The 19,785-nt window shown below is 37.4% G+C and overlaps 3 protein-coding genes across 3 annotated transcripts; 2 read left to right on the forward strand and 1 right to left on the reverse strand.

The window, feature by feature from the left end:
* Positions 1-2,414: 2,414 nt before the first annotated feature.
* On the reverse strand, positions 2,415-7,010 carry LOC114284426 (protein SRG1). The gene is made up of 4 exons (XM_028227319.2): positions 6,529-7,010; positions 5,305-5,552; positions 3,902-4,229; positions 2,415-2,780 (listed from the first exon to the last, which is right to left on the reverse strand). The coding sequence occupies exons 1-4, from the start codon at positions 6,769-6,771 to the stop codon at positions 2,574-2,576; spliced, it is 1,026 nt and encodes a 341-aa protein (XP_028083120.2). The 5' UTR covers positions 6,772-7,010; the 3' UTR covers positions 2,415-2,573.
* Positions 7,011-10,603: 3,593 nt separating this feature from the next.
* LOC145805736 (uncharacterized) lies at positions 10,604-11,254 on the forward strand. The gene is made up of 2 exons (XM_082900926.1): positions 10,604-10,858; positions 10,952-11,254. The coding sequence occupies exons 1-2, from the start codon at positions 10,604-10,606 to the stop codon at positions 11,252-11,254; spliced, it is 558 nt and encodes a 185-aa protein (XP_082757052.1).
* Positions 11,255-12,977: 1,723 nt separating this feature from the next.
* On the forward strand, positions 12,978-13,334 carry LOC145805737 (uncharacterized). The gene has a single exon (XM_082900927.1). The coding sequence runs from the start codon at positions 12,978-12,980 to the stop codon at positions 13,332-13,334; it is 357 nt and encodes a 118-aa protein (XP_082757053.1).
* The last annotated feature ends 6,451 nt before the right edge of the window (positions 13,335-19,785 follow it).

Consider the following 19,785-nt stretch of genomic DNA (forward strand, 5'->3'; position numbering starts at 1 on the left):
GTCAAATCTTGTGAAGGGGGTTCTTGGTTCCATTTCTTTTGCATCGGGTAATTTTTATTTTGTGGCCTTCCAGTATTTTTCCAAATTTTCTTAACTGGCTTCAAGTGACTATTTTTATGAAATCGACCTTTAGGTAAAGTATTTCCAGAAGTTAAATTTACCTTAGCAGTGGAATGCTCTTGTGTCATAAGCGAATTTTGTCCTCGTGCTTCCTCCTCCACCCGAATCCGTGTGATTAGAGTCTCCAAGGATGTCTCTTTTTGCTTGTGACGCATCGACTTCTGGAACTCCCTCCAAGATGATGGAAGTTTGTCAACAATACCTGCTACAACAAGATTGTCTCCAATTTTGATGCCTTCAGATCTAACTTCAGCTACTGACATCTGAAAATCTTGAACTTGCTTCACCACTGATTTTCCATCTATCATTTGATAGCGGAAAAAACGGCTTGCAGCATATTTTTTAGCGCCTGCCTCTTCAGTGTCATATTTATTCTGCAAGACTTTCCAAATTTTCTTGGCAGTGGTGTAAGTAGTATCATAATAATCATAAAATTGATCTGAAAGACAATTCAAAAGATAGTATCGACATTTATACTCATCTGTGTTATATTTCTCGATGTTTTCAAGATGAGCAGCATACTCATCGTCTGTCATCTCTTCAGTGGGGACTTTGTTCGGATTTTTCTCGGTCAGGATATAAGCCACCTTGAGGAGACTGAGGTAGAAAAGCACCTTGCCTTTCCATCTCTTGAAATGAGCTCCCTTGAACCGGAAGGGCTTGTTGAGATCGCCGGTATTCTCGTTGGGCTTCTCCAGTATTGGCTCCATGAACTTTTGTTATTTGAATCTCCTTAAAATTGTTGGTGATAATTACAAATAACACACTAGAAAATACAAGTAATAAAAGTTACAATGACTACTATAAGGGCTGAGGCGCGGGAAACTCGCTCTCTTTAAAGAGATTCAAGCTCTTTGCGGTTAGGCAAAGCCTCACACCAGTGCAGCAGAAAAAAAACCTTGACTTGTCCCCCCAGGATACAACAGCCCGACTAAGTCGTATGGTTAACCAATACTGCACGATTGGTTGAACCCAAAGCTTTATCACACACACCCTTTTTATTTACCTGATAATCTCACATTAGACATAACAAAAGCAACCCAAAACTTCTTCTCTCTTATGTGTCTCTAAAGATAGGACATAAGTTAATATATATATATATATAGAAATCAAAATTAGTTAGACAAGTTCTTGGTGGGGAAGAAACGGATGAAGACAAGGAAAGGATAAGTCTTGGTGGACTTGACCAAGACTTGGATAAGATAAGATTGGTGGACAAGTTATCGAGACTAAGACCAAGACCTTGGATGACTTGGAAGGCTTAACAAGGAAGAAAAGAAAAGAAAACCAACCTATAACACATTATAATATTAAAATACCTGCTAACACCTTTCATTGCCATTTATACAATATCCTAGAAGAGAAACCAAATGTCTATGTCTAACTTTTGTTAAGACTGCAATTTCTAGTTGAAATTCATTCACTCCTTTGGTACCCATTGCCCCAGATTCCATCCTCTTCACAGCAATCTTAATCCCATCATGCAATTCCCCTTTGTAAACAACTCCAAAGCCTACTTTCGCTCCGCTCCACTCCACTCCACTCTACTCTGATGCATTCTGCTGCAATGACTGTATACTCTCTCTCTCTAACATTCTCTCTCTACATTCTCTGCAATTTGATGGAGCACTGAAGGAAGGGCATCACCTTGCCGCTGCCATCGCCTCGTCGTGCTATCGTCTTCGTGTCATCATCTTCCCTCTTTGTCTCTCTGGTTTGAGAGTTGAGTGAAAAGAAGAGGGGAGGAACGTAAAAATGCAAAAAAAAAAAAAAAGAAGGTCCAAAACGTCGTCGTTTTGGCCCACGACAGGGATCACTGCAGGGAACAATAACAGAGGATCCAGATTCGTGTGTTACGTTGGATTTGATTTACAAAAGTGCATTGAGCATCATCTTTTAAAAGAGAAAACCAAGGATTTTGGCATAACATTGCATGAACATGATCATAATTACATCAAATATTTAAATACATCGTTAAATATATTTCTACTAGGTAATCTTGTTCATTCCTATCATTAACAAACATTTCAGGTCATGAGGATGTGATTTCACCCCATTGACGAGCTGGTGGAGATGTTTTGATGGAGCATAGATGCTCTTTTTGATATGCTAGCTGTGATGTAGCTATCGAGCTAACTTGTCCGGCCATTAAGACATTTCTGTTATATTCTCTAGCTTCTAGAACAATGTAATCTCGTTTATTTTTGGAAAATTGAAGTGATGTAATATAAACATATAAACTTTTTGAAAAGTTCATTGAGAAAGAGGATATTTTGCTTATGAGATTGTTGCAATTTAATGAACTATCTTCTGATAGCACATCTAATATCATGGAATTGGACTAATAATAACGGATTGATAATTCATAAATTGGATTAACAATACAGGGGCCTTATAAGAAGAAAACTCAAATTTGAAAGTTGAAAGAAATTAAAATTTAACTGTGTCAAGTGCTACCAACCCTTTTTGAAAACATTCATAGTTAAAACGAGCATAGTTTTTGACATTCTTGTACAATCTTGGTCTTTTACCAAATCATCAACTGGTCCGATCTCTTTCTCTGGCTCTGGCTCATTAAAAAGAGCAACAGATATCTTCTCCCTTTCAGAATTTGTAACGACCCTGTGCATTGGGCTTTTGAATATTCCATTACTCATTATCTACATACATACATTTCGAAGATCAATTGTGTGAATTCACACCCATGTGAGAAGTTTGGTAAAAAATTTGATAAATTATTTGGGGTCTCAAGCATAGCCCATTGTATTAATCAGTATGGATTCTTATTTATCTTCCAAATTAGTCATGAAATTGTGGATTAATTGGTAAAACTGTAGGGTGGATGTAAACCGAGCTGAGAAGTATCTCATCCCAAACTTGACTCTGAACTGATACTAATCAAATTCATCCAACAAACTAATATATTATTTTTAATAAATATTATAAAATAAAAAATTAATAAATTTGTAGTCTTGTTAACATAAACATTTTATAATTAGTCATTACTCCCTAAGTTCAAGTTTGGTGGGTTGTTTTTCTTTCCAAATCCTTTTTTTATTTTATTATTGAAACAAAAATAAAACTAACTAATGGGTAAATTACATTGATGTCTCCTTAAATTTAAACAAAATACAACAAATTCTACAATTTTAACATAATTACACTAGCCACCTTTTAGTAAAGTTAAAGAGACTGAATAAATGTTGACAAGAGAGAACTATGTATCTTATTTATCCAGCTAGATAACCAATCTTACACTAATCTCATGGATCCTTTCACTATTAATCATGTTAATTAACAGGCTCCGAACACTTTAAAAAATGCGATGGATAGGGTTAGCTTGGGCACGCTAGGTGGGCTACAAGGCCCATGTCCACCCCATATAAAATAGTTGACAAAGGAGTTTCTAGAGTTCCAGGGTTAAAATTGTATATTTGGACAAGAAATGTCATACATAATCTTATTTCTTACATCATTTTATTTCTTTTAGTCAAAAAAGAATGGGATACACATGTATAAAATACATATGCGACCCACTCACTCACTTATGTCTTGGAGTGAGATTAGGAAGTAAGAAATATATGATTATATGTAGAGTTTTTGTTTATGGACAGACAAGCACAAACTTGCATTAAATTTACTAGTATGACCGTAAATGCCAAGTTGGAAACAAGACATTGTCTTATGGTGGCAATGACTCATGCTAAATTTTGAACAGATTCCATGATTTATGATTTAGTGCAAATTATATATATAGGAAAGAAACAGGAAGGTAAAGTACCTGCATTTGATCACCGAGGTTGAGGAAAAGGGCATGAGGAATTATGGGGACCGTGAGCCACTTATCATCTTTGAAAACTTGAAGGCCTTTTACTTGTTTGTCTTGCAGTAAAATAGTGACTCCTGATCTATCTGAATGAGCTTTGAGTCCAAACACTTGGTTTGGTTTCGAACATGGTGGGTAGAGGATAAGCCTTCCTTGCATAATTGCTTCTTCTCCAAATTGTTTGGAGAAGCTATTCTCTTCTAACTTCAGTGACTTTGCCATGGCCTTGAATATAATACCCATTATAGACTTTATGTTCATTGCATATTCATCTATTGTCTCTCTACATATATAAAAGTAAAAACATAGCTCACTGATCAATACATGAGACCAAAAAGTATCATCATCAAATTAACACAATTTATTAAGGTTGTCATTTGGATTTGGCTCTATATTTGGATCCTGAGGTGATTACTGAAAATAAATGCCTGTAGTTTCTGACTTGGGTGAGAAAGAAAATAAATGGTTGTGATTTTTGACCATTTTATTTGGATGAATGTGTAATTTTTATTTATTTACATTCATTGTGTTAAGAGGGGTAATTATAAATTTTTTATAAAGAGTACGTTTGCTTTTGTCACCAAATCTCATCACTTTTAGTAAGAAAGAAAAAAATAGAGATTTAAATGATTTCTCTCTTTCTCGCAAATTTCTTATTATTTCTTACAATTTCTCATTTCATTAATTATTCAAACAAGTTATGAGAGATCTCTTTTTCTCTATTACTTTTCTTTTCCTACTAAACCCCAAATTTCAAATTGGCCGTTAACATTCAAGGAGAGATTTGTAGAAAGGAAAAGGAAAGAGAAATGTGACAAAAAAATTAATTTCTACTTCATTCACTTTTCTTTCCCTATTGCATTTCTCTCTGCAAATCTATCATCAAATTCCAAATTAGGACACAATCTAAGAAGCCATTTATATGTTCAACTAGTGTCACAGAAAGTGGCTAAACTATGCATTAGTTTTCCATTGAATTGTTAAGGTTTGTGCCCTACTTGTGCAAGGGTTGCTTCATATTACCAATGAATAGGGTTTTAAATAGTAGTATTGGGAGATAAATTGGTATTAGTTACAATGTAGCATTGTTGGGTGTATTGAGCCATGCGTATACAATTGAGAGTTTTTCAAAATAGCCAGCCACAAAAGAAAGTTTTATAACAGCCAGATCAGCCATATTGACTATGAATTGGCTATGAACCAATATGAATCAAGAATCAGCCAATACACTAACGATTTTCTTCCTACTAGCATGCCTAGATGCATCAACATTGGAAGACTAAAAACTAATACATATCGGCAATATATTTAAATCTTTTTTCCAAGGAATTATAAAGCATTGCAAAAGGCAGAAGTACCTAAAAGATTGGGGTTGTTCAGGCCAGAGCCTGAGTTTTCTTTGATCTTCTGGGTATATCCTGAGAGAGAGACGATCACTCCAGTCAAGAACTTGGTTCTCTGAGACCACTGAGTCACTTCCATAGCCTTCAATTTCACCAGCTGCTCTACTGTACTTTCTCTTTTCTTCCATTGGCATCGCGAAGAACTCTTCTGTGACTCCACGAACCTTGTTAAGGAATTCTATTGACATTCCATGACCTATTACCTATGACTCAAAACCAGCTTCCAATTATGTCAAGTAGTAGTATACATTAAGAAAGGCCCATATGAGAAAAACTACAACAAAACAAACATTTATGTGGTTTGACTATAAGTTTATAACTTGGACTAATTGGGGAGACTAATCCTATCATCATCCATTAGCCGGGGTTCCAATTAAAGTTGGGGCAAAACTCTATATAAATTAGCTCCAAAAAATTGTTTGTACTTGGAGATTTCGAACCTGATATCATAGAAGGAAGTACACCTCCATGCCCCAAACCTTGATCACCAGACTAACCCATGGAGTTGTTAATGAAGAAGTTATAATGAGTTAGTTTTCTCTCTGCACATTCATTATAGTCTTAAGATTTCAAAGTAATGTATACAAGTATTCAAAAGTAGTGTAGTCTATTAGGTCAGAATAGATTGAAATAAAAATATTGAGTTAGACCTATCGGTAGGAGACTACGCCCTAGGACCCCATGGCAAAGGTCAGGAAACATTGCCTATTGCCCATTTGTGAGGTTGTGTGGATCGTTAATGAGTAATAAGCATAATCCTAACTGAATTTATGTCACACTCATAATAAAATTTCTCAATCACAAGTCAATGAAGTATTAATTTCTCTCTGCACAACTATTATAATCTTGGAATTTCCAAGTAACCAAATGTATACAAGTATTCAAAATGAACTCAAATACAAATATCAGTTGGACCTATGATAGCAGACTACGCCCTAGGAGCCCATGGCTAAGGCTAAGAAACATTGCCTATTACCAAGCCGTGTGGATTGAACGCATAATCCTGATTGAATTCGTGACACACTCAATAGAACTTCTCAATCACAAGTCAACAAAGTAACACTATATTCCTTGAGGTCAGCCAGCTCATAGGCCTAGGGTCGATCCCCTTCCCATCTCCCCCTCACCAAGAACCGCCAAGAAAATTAAAATAATCAAAGAAGTTGTAGAAATCAAAACCTGAAAGCAACCCCATGAGCTGAGAGCTGATCTGAGCTTTTCCAATTCAGTTTCTTCTTGTAGTGATGAATGCAGTGAAGATGGTGAGGTCAAGAAGAGACTGATGTCAATGACAGGAATTGGAGCCAAAGGTGGAGAAGTATCTATAGGACCAAATAGAGTGTTGTCTCTAACAATGTAATGCTGGGGTGGTTCATCACCATCTTTGGACATCTCTTGGACAGTCTTGGACACTGATAACATCTTCTTTTCAGAATTAAGTCAAAGTTAGCGGTGGGGATGATGATAGTTGAGAATTTGTTTGATGTGTATTAATTATGAATTGTGTGTTTTCGTTGGGGTATGGGTTGGTGGGTGGTCATTACAGGCCTTGATGGGAGCAAATTTGGATGGTTTCTCACGTGGAATCTGAAAAGAACCTGCTCTTCAATAATGTTTGAACTCTAATTTAAGTGTTCTAATATAATTTTAAGGGAGAAGTTAGGGTCGTGAAATTTTTTTCATGAAAATAATTATCAAATATTTATAATTCTTGAATTATCTTGATTAGTGTGTGTATCAAGGATTCTCTAGAGTGTTTTTTTTCTAAAGTTTTCTAAAGTGGTGTATTGTGTGGTTGAGGTTTAATGCTGAAAAATTGATGTGACTTGTCATTAAATCTCAGCCACACAATGCACCACTCTAGGAAACTTTAGAAAAAAAAAATTCTAGAGGATCCTTGCTCGTGTGTGTGATGTTTTATTCTAAGTGTAATCCAAGGGTCACAAAGTTTTCATGATTATTTTCATGAAAAATTTTTCATGATACTTAACATTGCTGTAATTTTAATAATGGAGAAAGTTTTATATAAAAATGAGATCCACACTCCTCTCTTTATCTCTCTTTACTTTCTCTGTCTTTCACCTTACTACAACTTCATTTAGAACTCTCAAATTAAAATTATGTATCGCTATTATGCTCCCTTACTAGTGGGCGCCATCTATGTGAAAAAACCAAAAAAAACAGAGAAGAAAGAAAAAGAAAAAAGAAAGTAATGAGCAAATGGATAGACGTTTATCTATGTTAACTTTTTCCTTGATTCACTCTGCTTTTGAATTATTATAATTGAGAATTATATAATTGAAGCACTATATATTAAGCTCGAGACTAACATCTTTTAGAATAAATTGCATTCATTATTTTTTAAGTTCAAAAAAATAAAAATAAATTTACAAATTAGACATAATTATATTGATTTATTTTTTAATTTTATTAATACAAATATAATTAACGCAAGTGATACATAAATATAGAGATGATTAAAGCAAAATATATTTTTTAATATAAAAAATGATAATATCATTTATTTGTCCATATAAGACGATGACAACCGATAGAAAAGGACTATATTTTATTTAAATTAAAACTTTAGAGAAGCATAATAATTATGTCAAATTTATTGGACATGATGTATTTGCTTTTCAAATCTTATGAGAGCTAGTATGGTTAACTTTTTTTTACAAGAAACTTGGCATGGCAATTTTTGGTTTTTTATTTTTATTTTTATTTTTTATATAATCACATTCATTGGGTAAGACAGAATATTGACAATAGAAATCAAACACGCGATTGTTAAGTTTAATGATCGGCGGGGCGGAACTGTTAAGGGATTGAGAGTAGCCCCGGCCCCCTGAAATATGGAAATTTCTACTTATACCCTTTTATAATTTTGTGTATTCACAATATAGCTAGTATATTACTCCTAAATTTTAAGTAAATTTAGTTTGATACCTTCAGAATTCTAATAATCTTTTTGTTGTCCCTTAAAATCTACTCTTGATTTTTTTACTTATCACAATATTTTCCAACTATTCCTTATAGTTAGACCAATAATTCATACACAAAAATGTCAATAAAAAATAATATGTAATCTAGATTTAGTTATTGTATAGTGGGATTTACACATAAAATGAATTTGAATAACACATTATTTTCTTAATATTTTTCTCTCTTGTTGGCAATATTGTAGTCACATATTTTATTAATATCAATTGTAATTAACAATTTCTTTTAAAAAAAAAAATCAACAAAATTATAATATTTCTTAAGAGCACATGAATATCTTACACCATCATATAATTAACACCATCAATATTATAAGTTTCAAATCTATGGGGGAAAAAAATCAAGACAAAAAATATTAAATAATAAGCAATGTGACAAACTCTATACATCAATTAGGCTTTTGAAATTGTATTGTTATAAAAGAATTATATTGAAAGAATTTGAAAAAGACATATTCTGGCCCTTGGTTGAAAATCCTGATTCCACCCTTGATGATCAATGTCAAAAACAATCTTACCTGTGGGAGTCGAATTTATGTAGCCCAACACCATCGGGCCCAAATTGTGAATCGGCCTATTGGGCCTCATCCATCGAACATATTTGGCTAAATTATATCTCTTAATCCTAAAATGGAGAAGTCGAGTAATTTATTACAAGTCGGTATCGTGGCTAGTTGTCGATTCCTCGCCATAAAGCATTGAGATCTAGATGAGGTGCGTAGTAGAGAATAAAACCTAAGAAGGAAAGGTCTATAAAAGAAGGAGAAAGACCCAATGATCAGGTATGTTCTAAAAAGTTCACTAAAGGGAAAGAGTAACCCAGATACCAAAAAAAAAAGAAGAGAAAACTAACTAGATCGTCGGAGTGGTAATTCCGGCATCCTCCACCGGAGCTGTTATTATTTCAGGTGCCTATAGAAGGACTAGTCCAAGATATGCTTGGATAAAGGAGTATTTCCAAACCCATAATTTCACAATTGGCGCCGTCTGTGGGAATACTGAAACTCATCCATGACAGACCTTGCGTAAGATCTTTCGTTTGTAGGCGATAATGATACACCAGGAACAGTGCATCTCGCACGAGGAGCCTTGAACTTCGACTTGCTGACTCCCTTACCTTCGTCCTCAGTAGAGAATGCCATGCAAACCCTGATTAACCAAGCAAAACGAAATGAACAACGAATGGAGGATATGGTAGCTAATAACGAATGCCTACGCTAGGAATTGTCCAAATCCCAACATGCACCGCAGCACGCAAAGGGTCAATCACCAAAGAAAAAGGCAATGCAGCAACGCCGCCCTTGAAGGAACAAGGATAATAGTGACTCAGGGACATTAGGAGAGGAACCTAGAAAGCGATTCTGACCAAATACCTTAGATTTGTCAGCCGAGAGCCCGCGAGTGCAGCACAAGCATAAGAACGGGATACTCATGACCCATTCATGCGACGCATTGCCAAGGCCATGTTGCCTAAAAAGTTCAAAGCTCCATCATTTACACTATATGATAGGAAGTCAGATCCTACGAATCATGTTCGACATTACAGGCAAGCTATGACATTGCATGCAGACGATGAATTGATTATGTGCAGAATATTCCCCAGTAGTTTGGGACTACTGGCCGTCAGATGGTATTACAAGCTTGAACTTGGATCGGCTAGGAGTTTTCATCAACTCTAGAAATCCTTCAGGGCCAGATTCATCACTAATGAAATGCAACCAAAGCAAGCAAATTCTCTTTGGGCAATGAAGATAAAGCAAGTAGAGGTCTTGTGCGAACATTTGGCTCGTTATTGGGAATGCTTCAACCTCGTAGACGATGACTGCAACGATGTTATGGCCGTTATGACCTTCAAAATGGGACTGCACATTGACAGCCCGCTTCGAAGCTCACTAACTCGGAGGCCTCCTAAAATGGTCTGGTTCCTGATGAGAAAAGACGATGAATACTGTAAAGTGGATGATGATGCCATCAAGGTTAAAACTAGCCTGCAAGTCGAAGAAACGACAGTGCCTGTCATGGCATAACCCTTAAACTCTGTTCCACCGGAGAGAACTCCACCGAGGAAAAGCCCGAATACAAGGAGCCGACCTAGAAGGGAGAACCATCGGAATTCGCGACAGAGTGAGTAGTATCAGTTGGAAAACAAGCGTCCTAGATGGCCGGATAAACCATACACTGATTTTAGCGAGCCAATAAGTAAAATTCTGAACAAGATACAGCATCAGCCTTTTTTCAGATGACTGAGTAAAATGCTTGGGCCGCTCAACAAAAGGCGCAGAGATCAGAGATGCGAATACCATAAAGATCATGGACATATGACTGATAACTGTTATGCTCTTAAAGATCATCTGGAGGAGTTGGTCGTAGGAGGAAAATTGGCTGAGTACCTCTTGAAGAGGGAAAAAACACCAGGGGTGCTTACCGTGCATCTCGATTTGCCACCCACTAGTGTGATCCATGTGATATACACCACACCCCCATTTGACAGTGTGTACTCGGTTCATGTACAATCTTCCAATCTTAACTTGGCGTGTGGCAAGATGATCAAGCGACCTCGTATATCAAATGAAATCAGTTTCTTGGATGATGATCTTTAGGGAATCACCACACCACATGATGATGCCCTCGTGATCGAGTTGCGAGTTAATAAGTTTACTATCGAGTGTATCCTGATCGACCAAGGGAGTACTTCAAAGATCATGTATTACAAGACATTTCTCGAACTCGACTTCAAGGATGCAGACCTACAACTAGCCAAGTATCCTCTCTTCAGCTTCAACGCCAATCCAGAATATCCCCTCGGCAAAATCGTGCTACTTGTGCGTGCGGGCACCAAAACACTGGATGTTGAGTTCTTGGTCGTTAAACTCCTCTCGCCTTATAATTTAATCATGGGCTGAACTTGGCTTCATGCAATGCAAGCTGTGCCGATCACTTATCATTAGTTGCTCTACTTCCCAACATAATACGGAATTAAGTAGGTTCGCGGCTTGTAGCAATCTACAAAAGAATGTTATCTATCGGCCCTAATCAAAAAGCCCAAGGAGATGGAAGTGAATTCAATTGTAGCCTCGAATCAGGAAAGCCTAGAAGACGATAGAAAAGTCCCGGCCGACAAGGTTATAGAGGATCTGCAACGGATAATGATTAATGAGGATCTGAATAAGTTCTTTGTACTCAGCATAAGCCTGAACAATAAGAGCTGTTATCATTCCTTATCGGTTATATTGATGTTTTTGCTTGGATGCCCTATGATATGCCAGGCATCGACTCAATATTTGCAATATACAGTCTAAATATAGACTCGGCAATTAAGCCGGTTACCCAGAAGAGTCGCCGCTCAGGTGTGGAGCATGCCACGGCAATAATCGAAGAAGTTGACAGGTTATTAGAAGCTGGGACTATTCGGGAAGTTACTTATCCCACATAGCTGTCCAACACTGTCGTAGTGAAAAAGAAAACAGGCTCATGGCATGTCTGCATGGATTTTACACACTTGAACAAGGCTCATCCAAAAGATTGTTTCCCATTGCCGAGAATTGACCAACTCGTGGATGCAACCGTAGAGCACCAATGTATGAGTTTCTTGGATGCTTACAGGAGTTATCATCAAATTGCCATGAATCTGGCATATCAAGACAAGATGACGTTCCTGACACCAAGAGGCACCTGTTGCTACATGGTCATGCCTTTTGGATTGAAGAACGCCAGAGCATTTTATCAAAGATTAGTCACTGGCATGTTCAAAGACCAACTCGGCAAAACTATGGAAGTATACATCGATGACATGGTAGTGAAATCTAAAGCAAAAGGGGACCATCTATCTGACCGCGACGTTCAACATTCTTCGTAAATACAGAATGAAACTCAACGCATCCAAATGCTCATTTGGTATTGGGTTAGGAAAGTTTCTCGGTTACATAGTGAATCATCGGGGGATAGAGGCAAACCCAAAGCAGATTAAGGCTATTTTAGAACTCGGCTCGCCGCAGTCAGTTAAGGAGGTACAAAAGCTCATGGGCATAGCCGCAGCACTCAACAGATTCTTTAGTAGGTTTTCAGGCCAATGCAAGCCATTCTTTTAAATACTCCGTCAAGAGAAGGCGCTTTATTGGACCCCAGAATGCCAAACAGCTTTAGAGGGATTGAAAGCCTACCTCGGTGCTTCTCCATTGCTGACCACCTCTACTCTAGGAGATGTGCTCATTTTGTACCTAGCAGTTTCTGACTAGGTCGTCAATGTTGTCCTTCTCAATGATGAACTCGGCAAACATAAACCCATTTTTTACGTTAGTAAGACGCTGGGGGATGCCGAAGCCTGATACCTCCCCCCGAAAAAACTAATCCTGGCTTTGATAATGGCTGCAAGGAAATTGATGCATTATTTCCAAGCCTACACTATCTACGTGTTGACTACCATCCTCTTCGCTCAATCCTCCGAAATCAAAATCGTTGGGTCAAGTGTCCAAATAGGTCGTAGAGCTTGGATAATAAGATATTCAGTTTGCGCCCAGGATAACCATTAAAGAGTAAGTGCTGGCGGACTTTGTTGCCGAGTTCACTATGTAATCACATACATCTCCGCAGCCATCACCAACTTCTACGGCACCATTACAATGGCAGATGTATGTCGACAACATTTGGCAGTTGTATTGTGATGGGTCCTTGAATCAACATGGTAGCAGAGTAGGAGTTGTGATTATGACTCCCGAAGGGGCCGTCATCAAGCAGTCTGTGAAACTTAGGTTTAACGCCTCCAACAATGAAGTCGGATATGAAGCCCTACTGGTTGGCCTTAGAAACTCATTGCTTATGGGGGCCAGACAAGTGCAAGTATTCTATGACTCCAAACTAGTTATCAACCAATTGAATGGGGAATATGCGGCTAAAAATGAACGTATGGCTGCTTATATGAGAGTCACCAATTCTCTTCTTGAGAAATTCGATAAACATGAACTCAATCAGATCATTAGAGACTAGAACACGCATGTCGATGCCCTCAGTTGCTTAGCCTCGGCTGTCAATTCAAAAGTGAAACGGACCATCGAAATGAGCTTTCTATTAGAGCCGAGTATCTACGTCCCTGAGCTTACCATTGTCCATGTTATTCATCACGGCCCGAGTTGGATAGACCTCATTGTGGCTTTCTTTTCCACAGAGCAATTACCCGAGGACAAGAAAGAAGCTCATAAGCTAACTGGGACGGTCCTTACCACGTTGACACCATCGCCGAGTAAGGGCATACCGACTCTCCAATATGAGCGGCAAGAAATTGCCCCGACCTTGGAACTCAACCCATCTCTGCAAATTTTATCACTAAATGTGCCAACTATGGCTCTTTTTGCGCTCACGATATAATAATGTCACGTTGTATGATGAATATCGCTCTTTTTGTACCTGTTTTTATTCCTCATGGTTGAATGCAAGCCTCAGAATTTGGAGCGCCCTTTGTGCACACTAGGGGCCACGAAAACCCCTCGTGCTCAGCATGCATGCATGTTCAATACGAGGGGCCAACGAAAGTCTTTGAATACGAAGCGCCCTTCGTGCTCGGTATGCATGAATGTTTAACACAAAGGGCTAACAAAAGCTTCCGAATATGGAGTGCCCTTCGTGCTCGTCATGCATGCATGTTCAGCATGAGGGGCCAACGGTATGCATGCATGTTCAGCACGAGGCGCCAACGAAAGTCTTCGAATACGGAGTGCCTTTCGTGCTTGGCATGCATGCATGTTCAGTATGAGGGGCCAACACAACGAATACAGAGCACCCTTCCTGCTCAGCATGCATGCATGTTCAACACGAGGGGCTAACGAAAGCCTTCAAATTCAGAGAGCCCCTCATGCTCGGCATGTATGCATGTTTAACACGAGGGGCCAACAAAAGCCTCCAAATTCGGAGTACCCCTCATGCTTGGTATGCATGCATGTTCAGTACGAGAGGCCAACGAAAGCCTTCAAATTCAGAGCGCCCCTCGTGCTCAGCATGCATACATGCTCAGCATGAGGGGCTAGCGAAAGTCTCCAAATACGGAACGCCCTTCATGCTCGGCATGCATATATGTTTAGCATGAGGGGCCAACACAAGTCTCCGAATACAGAGCGCCCTTCGTGCTCGGCATGCATGTATGTTCAGCATGAGGGACCAATGAAATCCTCCAACTTTGGAGCGCCCCTCGTGCTCGGTATACATGCATGTTTAGTATGAGGGGCCAATACAAGTCTCTGAATATGGAGCACCTTTCGTGCTCAGCACAGGATTATCAACCAAAAGTTAAAAAAATAAAAAAAAAGCTACGTAACTCAATTCAGAGTACAATCAAATTCAAAACGTAATAAAAACGTTTTTGTTATTCACAGTACAGTCAATTTGATCGGAATGCACAAAACAAACTGTCTAGCCTAATTAGAAAGCATAAACTAGAAATACATAAATCAACTACGCCTTCTCTAGCTGCCCAACTTCCTTTTCATCATCGGTCTTCTCGGAATTTTAGGCTTCAAACGGCAATATGTACCCTTTATATAGTGGGGATGTCATGTCAACCCCCGCCACCTGTAATGCCTTGCGCCACCCTTGTTTGAAACCATGGTTCTCGCAACGACATACATCATCGGTCAATTTCTCCATGGTCCTATCGATGCCGACTTTTCGACCTTCAAAAAACCCTTTATTATAGGCTTGAGTTTCTATGGCATTGCGCACAAATATGGCTGCAGTGTCTCTGTCAGCTATCGTACGGTCCAATATGCGATGCGCGAGTATATCTTTCACAAGGTGCGCCGCACCGACCGTTTTAAGTTCGGCAATCTTTGCTTTCTGAGCTTCATTTTGGCTCGTTCTTCCACCTCCTTCAGTCAGCACTCAAGATTCCATATGCATCCGTCTTTATGATCAATTTCTTTACGTGCAGTTTGAAAACGCATGCCGATCTCATAAGAGCTGTACAGTCCTTTGACAGCTCCATGGATCCAAAATTCTAAGTTTAATACATATTATTTAGCATGTTTTCATCATAATAGAAGTGAAAAATTATCCCTGGTTACCCTCTTTTCTTACTTTTTCTCTTATCTCAAGTTTTGTGCTCAAAGAACTAGTATTTACAGCCCACTTGCAAAAATTCGAAAACAATGCAGAAAAATCTCCTTAACCTCACTTTTATGTCAAAACCTTCCTTTAGGTGTTAGATTTCATGGGAAAAAATTATCAAAAACGAGTAAGCGGTTTGAGAGAAAATTCGATTTTCGTAACAGTTGACAAATCTAGACAGTGCTAGAGTATTTCTTAAATAACTAAAAATCTAGAAAACCTATGACACTTCTGAAAAATGTTCTAGAACCTAGATAACATGATCTACAAACCATAGGACTAAAAATGTCTCTTTAATTGCAATGGTTAAAGTGCACCAGATCTGAAATTTTACTTTTGTTGATGAAACTATGTTCTTAACTTCATGGATGTGCTTATTATCACTTGTTCATGTCTTAGTATGATATTTGCATGTGTTATGGTTATGTTCCTTACCATAGTCTTTTGATGATGCTTATCCTTATGTTGAAATTATTCGTTCAATAAACTTGTTCTAACTTTAACTTAAAACATCTAACTCAACGGGAAATTTAATTAGGATGGTAATTGGGTTTCGATCATTTGAGATAATGATGTGTTTGAATTGAATTGGTTGACATGATGTGTTCTCTATTTGAAGTAAGTCTTGCACAAGTGGTGTTTCGAAGCCCTGGAATGGATCGATTGTATTCGAACCCTAGGTACTTATGAAGGATAAGGTTGGAGGAGGTTATGTAATGACCCCAAAATGCGTATAGAAAGTCATCCTTATTTAATTAGGGGTTAATGTGTTTTAATTCAACTATATCTATCGGAATTAAAGAATTATCTGCTGAGTTATGGCGACCTTTATTGTATCGGCTTGAAATTTTTACCCTTCGCTCGAGCATGGGCTCATTTTTGACTTTCTTATTGGTGTATTTGGAATGTTTTTATCTTATTTTGGGGTATTGAATGAAGTGATAATATGATGGTAAGTTAAGATTGGACCAAAGAATTTAGTTCGGATAGTTATTTTACGACCAACTGTCACTCATTTGCCCTTTTCTTTTTCCACACTCTAAATATAAATGTGAGGTTAGAACCATTGGAAAGCTTATTTCCGGGGCTTCGATTTGGACACAAGAACGACCTAGAACGGAGTCCCGATGAGAGAGTTATACCCGTTTGAAGTTTTCACATATGTGCTGGAAGCAGAGCCGCACGTGCGGGGAATAACGCCCCACGTGCGGTCTGTGCGGGACAGCAGCTCTAAAAACGGGATTTTTGGACCATTTCTTGCAATTTATTTTCCTCTCTTCTTCTCCCCTCTTCCATGTCCGAAACCCTAGATTCCAAAACCTTGATTTCCTCCACTTTTATCAACAAATCCTCCATGGATCTTGTATCAAGGATGGAGAACAAGAAAGGGTCAACACTTCCAACCGATTGAATTTCGAAATTGAGGTGGAATCTCATCCAAGCTCGCTCCTTTGTTTTTTCTTCGAGGTAGGGGTTCTAGATCTCCTCAATACTTACATCTATGGATAGATTTATGGTAAATTCATTATATTAATGCAAAAATCTTCATTTTTATCATCTAGGGCATATTATGAGATTTGGGGATTTAGAGTTTGAGATGTTAGAAGTTAAATTGGTGGGTTAAAATGATGAATTGTGAATCCTAGATGTAGAATCATTGGGAAAATTGGAATTAAAAGTGGTGATTTAAGAAGTGTGAATTTTTGTTAAAAATCCTCATTTTTCTTGAAACCCTAGGTTGATTAATGATGATACCCAATGTTTTGGCCCAAATTGAAAGTAGAATAATGAAATTGAGGTGTTGAATTAGATGTGTTCAAGTTTAATTGGAATTTGGAAATATTTGGAAATTATGTTTAAAATTTGCGAATGAACTTTGTTATAAATGTTGGAATTCATGCTATCATGGAAAGGAAAAATTAGGGGAATAATTTAGTAAGGATATGGATGACATGAACTCGGTTTTGGAATGTTAAAATGAGATTCAAGGGTTTATTTTGTATTATGTTGAATTGCAAATGGTGTTAATGAACTAAATGATGTTGTACTATGATGAATTATGTTTGAATTACGTGACTTGTGTAGGATTAGCTACAAGGACGGACCACGCGCCTGAACACTGTGAGTAGTAGTACAAAATATACATTTTATCTACTGTTGACAATTATTGTCACTAATGCTCTGTTTCTTGTAAGTGTTATACGAACATTTATGACAATTGGAAAGCAATGCGAACTTATATGAACGCTGAAAGATTCGCGTCTGTCGGTATGATTTTGGAATTCTCATGTTCTGTTAATGACGAATATTAGCCATTTGTTATTTATTAGCATATTATGTTATTTCTTAAAGAATAAGTGGAACCTATGTTCATCCTTGAAGAATGATATTTGTGTGAATCTAAGATTATGTTACGAAGGGACCCAAGATCATTTAGAATCTATGATATGAATGTAAAGGTTTACCATCAGTATGCAACCCACATAAGAATATGAATTATTTTATTTTGTTAAGCGCATGTTAATGGCATGATATAACAAGAAATGCTCTGTTTTCTATTAACTTAATGAATGATTATTCATATATGTAGAAGTATTCACATCATCTTTAGCACAAGGCCCTCACCCAGGGGTAATGATACCGTGGTTCAAATAATTAAGTTACAAGTTTACGTATGTTCTAAGTTTAAGTTTGTTATAAGTTTACGTATGCTATAAATCAAGAATGTTACAAACTCAAGAATGTTACAAGTTTATATATGTGACAAGTTTAAGTAAGGTTACAACTACAAGTATATACAAGTTTAAATATGTTACAAGTTTTCAAGTTTAAGTATGTTATAAGTTCAAGTATGTTACAAGTAGATACATGTTACAAGTTCACGCATGTTATAAGTTCAAGTATATTACAAGTAGACGCATGTTACAAGTTCATGTATGTTATAAATTCAAGTATGTTACAAGTTTAAGTACGATACAAGCTTAAGTACGCTACAAGCTACGTTACAAGCTTACATATGTACAAGTTCAAGTGTACTATAAGTTCACAATGTTAAGGAATTTCTTTATGGAACTAACAAGAATGCTTTTTATTGATTTGCCAGCGCTATTAAAAGGCTAAGTATAAGTAAGTATGAATTCTGATTTCTGTTAGTGATTCAAGCATAATGCATCTGTATGAATTTATTTCCGTTTATGGTATGACATTTATGTATGGTTTGGTCCGTAAGACCTGCTAATTATTGGTATGGAACAAAGTGCTACTTGGAACTAAGTGCTACATTGTGAGCCACCGCTAGAGTCCATGTGAGACACCTCTTGAGTCCATACATATGTGAAAATTATGTGGCTGAAAGCCATTCTGTGAAAGTTATGAGGCCCATGGCCATCTGTATAAGTTGTTATGAAATGAAACAAAGTGTTACACGGAACTAAGTGCTACGATGTGAGTCACCTCTAGAATCTGTGTGAGACACCTCTTGAGTTCATATATCTATATGTCCAAGGGCTTAATGCCATTCTGATAAGGGTTGTAATGCCAATCTGATAAGGGCTTATGCCATCCTAATATGAAACAAAGTGCTACACGGAACTAAGTGCTACGATGTGAGTCACCTCTAGAATCCGTGTGAGACACCTCTTGAGTTCATATATTTATATGTTCAAGGGCTGTAATGCCATTCTGACAAGGGCTTTATGCCATTCTGACAAGGGCTTCATGCCATATATACAAGGGCTATATGCCACCATGTTTAAGGGCTCCATGCCATATGTTCAAGGGCTATATGCCATCATGTTTAAAAGTTTAATGTTAATGTGTTCAAGGGTTTTAAGCCACTATGTCTCACGATTGGGCCTAAGGCCATTTTGAAATGAAAACAGGAACAGATTAATTACGTGATCTTTGTATTTAAGTATGCATTGCTAGGTGTTATATATAAATTGAGCATTTAAGTACTATTACCCACTGAGTTTGCCTCACTTTATGTTATGTCTGTTTCTGTAGGTAAACAACCAAGTGGTTAATCCTAAGCCATGATGCTCGTTCTTTTTGTCAACCTTTGAGTGCCCAGACTCTAGATGAAGCCACTCATATTTTTGTGAAGTCTTGACGAACTTTTGGCGCTATGCTTTACTTATTGGCCTAAGGTTGAAATGTGTATAATACTTTATTCCGAAATGTTTTTGATGTATGCCCAATTATAGAGCTGGACTTGTATATATGTGCGTATATAACCGATATTCAGGTGTATGTTTTAGATTTTATTTGTCTGTTTAAGGTTTGTGATCCTGGCATGATAGTAATAGCTCAATGGAGTTTGTTTCTATTGTCAAACTTTGAT

This window comes from Camellia sinensis, chromosome 13 (genome assembly GCF_055761805.1).
Source record: "Camellia sinensis isolate YWXY chromosome 13, ASM5576180v1, whole genome shotgun sequence".
Lineage (NCBI taxonomy): Eukaryota > Viridiplantae > Streptophyta > Magnoliopsida > Ericales > Theaceae > Camellia > Camellia sinensis.

Coding starts and splice junctions, on each gene's coding strand:
- LOC114284426 (XM_028227319.2), bottom strand. CDS start 6,771: ATGTTATCAGTGTCCAAGACTGTCCAAGAGATGTCCAAAGATGGTGAT. Junction 5,553..6,528: donor GCTCATGGGGTTGCTTTCAG/GTTTTGATTTCT, acceptor TTTGAGTCATAG/GTAATAGGTCATGGAATGTC. Junction 4,230..5,304: donor GAACAACCCCAATCTTTTAG/GTACTTCTGCCT, acceptor TTATATATGTAG/AGAGACAATAGATGAATATG.
- LOC145805736 (XM_082900926.1), top strand. CDS start 10,604: ATGCTTGGGCCGCTCAACAAAAGGCGCAGAGATCAGAGATGCGAATAC. Junction 10,859..10,951: donor ACAGTGTGTACTCGGTTCAT/GTACAATCTTCC, acceptor GATGATCTTTAG/GGAATCACCACACCACATGA.
- LOC145805737 (XM_082900927.1), top strand. CDS start 12,978: ATGTATGTCGACAACATTTGGCAGTTGTATTGTGATGGGTCCTTGAAT.